The 4,654-nt window shown below is 51.0% G+C and overlaps 1 protein-coding gene across 1 annotated transcript; it reads right to left on the bottom strand.

Annotated features, from left to right (window-relative positions):
* Positions 1–803: 803 nt before the first annotated feature.
* Positions 804–2,767, bottom strand: PtA15_10A285 (uncharacterized protein; the record flags this gene model as incomplete). Its single annotated transcript, XM_053160445.1, has 2 exons — positions 804–1,078; positions 2,572–2,767. 2 exons carry the CDS (start codon positions 2,765–2,767, stop codon positions 804–806), a joined length of 471 nt encoding a protein of 156 aa, XP_053024419.1.
* Positions 2,768–4,654: the final 1,887 nt, after the last annotated feature.

The following is a 4,654-nucleotide window of genomic DNA, read 5'->3' as shown; positions in this document are numbered from 1 at the left end:
GGGTGCGATCAATTTCGCGTGCGATAAAATATTGAGTTGATGATTTGGGTCAGGTCCTCAAGGCCCGGGCTTGTCATGCAATATTACGCCCAATCGACCTATATTGGTAAGGATTGTCATGCACAATTCCGGTCCAGTGGTCCTGTTTGAGTAGGAGCTTCATGGTAAACTTAATATGCCGGGTATAGGGGGCAATTTTGATGATGAGATCACCTTAGCCCCCGTGGCACATTGCGCATTCTAAAATCGGGCGAGGCAAGAGTGGAGTTTGTGATTCAACTCGATACCGATCAGTGTGGCAGCCTGAGGACCAACAAGGACCCGATTGACACCTTATTCGCGTGCATTGGCGTCATCTTAGGCTGAGCTTGTGTAGGTGCCCGAAGCACAATCCTCACGGCGCACCAGTGAGCTCTGGCATTACGCCGACACCTTCCGTAAGGTGTGGGGCCGACTCCGTCTGTTAAGCATTAGTGGGTGTTGATAATTAGCCACCAGGCGAATCGAATTTGATGGCAGAAAGCATTCAACCATTGAGTACTTGGGGGGACACCAGCATATCGCGCTTGAGTTGTACTCTAAAGCGTTTGGGGCCACGTACATGCAATGCTAAAGCGCTGTGCTATTTACAAAATCTATATACATGTTTGGTGAATTCAGTCAAAGGCCATGAGACTGGATGGCTCATTCCGCCGAAAACATTCGGAGGTATATTTACAAGGGGCCCCGTGATACAAGCTTTAATGATGCCAACCCGTCGGGATTTCGGGTAGGGTGGTAATGGCCGGCGGTCCCTGCGCCATTCAGAACTTTTTCATGCGTTTGGCAGCGTCTTGGAGAATTGATTTTCGGGGACGGCCTCGTTTTGGTCCCGCCGGCGGCGGACTGCTTGGCTCGACGTCTTGCTCAACATCGTGGTCCGGGTCATTGTTGAACAAGTCTTCTTCCTCATCGTCGGAAGGCGCCACGGCTTTCTCTTTACCCTTGGTGGAGGTGGTGATTGGGTCTTGACGGGTGGGAGTTAGGGGCTTTGCCGGCCAACGAGCGAGGGGGACAGCTCCATTCTTCGATGTGCCTGCTGATGGCGACCCGTCCAAGGCAGGGCCGCGGAGGACCGCCTTTGGGGAAAACTTTGTCCTGTATGAACGGAAAAATTGTGTCAGTTTGGGTGCGCAGCTGTGTTGAGTTCAACGAACAATTTTTTTTTCGAGTCTCCTCCTACAGGCGAGGACAGGTTTGTCCCGGTAGGTTTGAATTTTCCAATTTGATGTCCGTTGGTTATGCTCACGTGAGACACCTGTCAGGTTGTTGTGTAAGAGGTTGAAGAAAACCAGTGTGGTGGCATACCAAAACGACGGCCATGCTGTTCACCATATCGAAATCAACAAGACGGCCAATAATCTTGACCTCTCGTCCAACAACGTATAGACCGTGTGTTTTAATTAAATTTTTAGTGCCAAGGATGACATATTTCATGTCGAAGGTCTTCAGGCAACGGTTCTGATAGGAAGGCAGCAAATGGATATCAGAGTGCGGTAGTCGGTGAAGTTGAACGCAGGACAAATTGCTCACTTCAGAGTCCCAGTCAGAGTGAGATACTACAACTTCCAAGCTGGCACCCGTGTTTGGGACGTCCGAGACGACTTCTTGTCGCGAGGTAATCATGCTGAGGCTCGTGATGAAAGTCTTATTCGTGAAGCTCGGCTGATCCAGACCACTCGGACAGACTTGGGTCACAACCTCATGGTTGTAGGTGAGGGAGGGTGGTGATCCGTCATTAGTGGCAATCATCTTGCCGCTGATAGAATAGATGAACTCAGGCTCCAATATGTTAGTGAGAGCGGTATTCGTAATAAGCTCGACCTCAAAGTTTTCATCTTTATCTTCGTTGGTGCCTCCGCATTGAAAATAGCTCGGAGTTTTAACAAAACCGTACTGATTCGCGCAAACACTATCGAAGGTGGACTGCACATGGAAATAAGTACAGGTCAGGTATGTGTCGGGAGTGGGGGGACATACCTCGGCCAGCGGTTCCAAATGACTTGAAAAGGTAACGGGGTGGTTGGGTGCCCGTGTGGAATTCATTGTGACTTGTTGAGCGGGGAGGTTTGTATGATGAGATCGATGGTTTAACCGCGTGGTCGATGAAGATGGTAGGGGAACGAGGCAGGCACAAACTGGAGAGGTAAGATGCTTGGTTAAAAAGGGGCTGAGGGGGCAGTCATGTCGGGTCTTGCGTCAAAACAGCGGCGGATAGTCGATCACTGCGTGTGATGATTGGACAATTCCGAGTTCGAGTGCTGGGTTGAGGTGGAAGGTGTTAGCCCGGGATCAATGCGGATGTGGTCAATATTAAACTTTGGAACTAACAGATTTTGCCGAACGTTTGGGGCTTCAAGGCTTGGTGAGTTAGTAACAATAAGCAACGTGGTTGGTTTTGTGTGAGGTGGTTTGACGAGAAGGGTGTGTGAATAGTGGGGAAGGCTGACTTAGGGGCAATTTATAGTTGAAACAATGACGGGCAAGCAGTCCGGTGGATGCGCGCTTGCAAACGGGTATGTTGCTAATAACCGATCTGGCCGCTGGGGCCCAGCTGGTCCGGTTCGGCCGCGGCTTCAGGCTGGACGCATGGCAATACCAGTGTCTGGCTGCTGTGGCCCAGCTGGTCCGGTTGAGCGGCGGGTTTGGGCATTTTGGCGGGGCTCGTGGCTACGGGAGGCTTGCGTGTTGGTTTGGGGATAAGCCAGTTGATCTGAGTTGTTGGCATGGCGGCGGTTCAGGCGGGCAAATGTTAAGCGGGGCTGCCAAGGCGGTGTCGAGATGGCGGCTGGTGTACGCTGATACTTGATACTGGTGCTCGCTCGGGTCGGCCAGATACGTGGTGGTTTGGTGCACGATGCGGCGGCGAAATCGCGCGTTGTGGTGTTCTGGCGCGTACACAGGATCAAGACACCCGGATAAAGGCCTCAAGATCATCAAGACCCTCAAGACCCTCAATTCTTCTGTTATCATTTCTTCCCCCCCCTTCCCTCTCTTTCCTTTCTTTCCCTTTGCCCTTTCTCCCTTTTTTCCTTCTCTTTGGTTGGTTTGATTTGTTTTGATTCTTCCATTGATTGTTTTCTTTTCTTGGTTCTTTTTTTTATTGTTTCTTCTTTGCGCGCGTTGGAGAGGATGAGTTGGAGGAGGGTTGGTTCTTTGTTTCTTTTCAGATTTTGCTTTGTTTGTTTGTCTTTTTGGCTTTGGTGTGGAGGTTGTTTTCTCTTTGGTTGTTCTTTTCCTCTTTCTCTGCTCATCTTAGTTGTATGGGCGCGGCGGGCACGAGGGCTCGTCGCGCGGCATGTCGCGGCCTGAATCCAAGTTCAGCCGAACTTGGAGGAAGGATTGGCATGGTATTCTGGCCTCCCCCATAAGGAACAAGATATCATCACGTTTTCTGAGCTTAATGATCCGGATTGTGTCGATCCAGCCCCGCATCTACCTCTGAGTTTGAGTACCCGAGCTTCCTGAGTTTATTCCTTTTTGATCACTACCCGAGATTCCGACAACCGCACCGGCTTTCTTCCGAGTCCCTTCTGTTCTGAGCTTTTTCCATCCTACCAAACCGCCGAGGGTATTCCAACCCCCTCGTTCCCTCTCAACAAATCCCCCCCCAACCGCTATCACCTTGTTCGATTTTTCCCCGATACTTTTTGCAGGACCACCAACGAGGGCAGCACTCAAGCACCATCCCCTCAACCGACTGCCACGGCTCAGACCCGACAGGAGTCCATATTTGGTCCCCCAAGCCGGGATCGAACCAGCAACCCCAAGATTTACAGTCTCGCCTCAGGATTTCGAGACGGACGGGTGGTCTGAGGCTGGAATCTTCCTTCTTTCTTTGCTTTATTTTTTGTTGTCGATTTTCGCCTTATCCGAAGACGTTTCAGGATCCTCGTTTCAGGATCAAGAAGAAGCTTTTTTGTTTTAGGTTTTTAGGCGTCTGCCGCGGGCATAGGAGGGGTAAAAGTAAGTCCCATCCATTGTGCACCTCCGGGCATCTCTACACGCCGTCGAAAGCATTACCTGCCACGCTGTGAGCCGCACCCTATCTGCCGTTTTCGCTTTTTCAGTCTGAAGATCCACCGAAGCATCATGGCCGAACCCAACGTCGTCGAATCCGTCAAGATCAAGCCACCGCACGGCAAGAGTCTGAGGTTTGACGGAACAAACGTCGAGAGGTTTCTGAGCCAGTATCAGGTGGCGGCGCGTTTGGACAAGGCCTCGGGAAGAGACATGGCCGAACAGCTCTTCTTCTTTGTGGACGACAGTTTGCTGGATGTACTAGAGACTCTGGACGGTTACGATCCTCCGGACTGGCCTAAGTTGAAGGCTTCGATGTTGTCGTACTGGGAGGATATTGATGCGGCTAAGTTCACGACTGGGAACATTAGGTCCCTGAAGGAGGAATGGCTTGGGCGTGGGGGAGTCGCATCGTTCGCGGACTATCAAGCTTTCCGCAAAGAATGGGAGCCTATTCAGGCCTACCTACTCGCCAAAGCTCACATTGAATCGGTTGAAGAAATTCGTAATGATTATTATCAGTCTTTCGCCGACACTGTCCAGGAAAGGATTCGAGATCAGCTTTTCAAAGATAACACGATGATAACGACCGTGG

Source organism: Puccinia triticina, chromosome 10A, assembly GCF_026914185.1.
Source record: "Puccinia triticina chromosome 10A, complete sequence".
NCBI classification, from domain to species: Eukaryota; Fungi; Basidiomycota; class Pucciniomycetes; order Pucciniales; family Pucciniaceae; genus Puccinia; species Puccinia triticina.
Note: the sequence above shows the minus strand (reverse complement) of the source record. Positions and strands in the feature narration are given on the sequence as shown.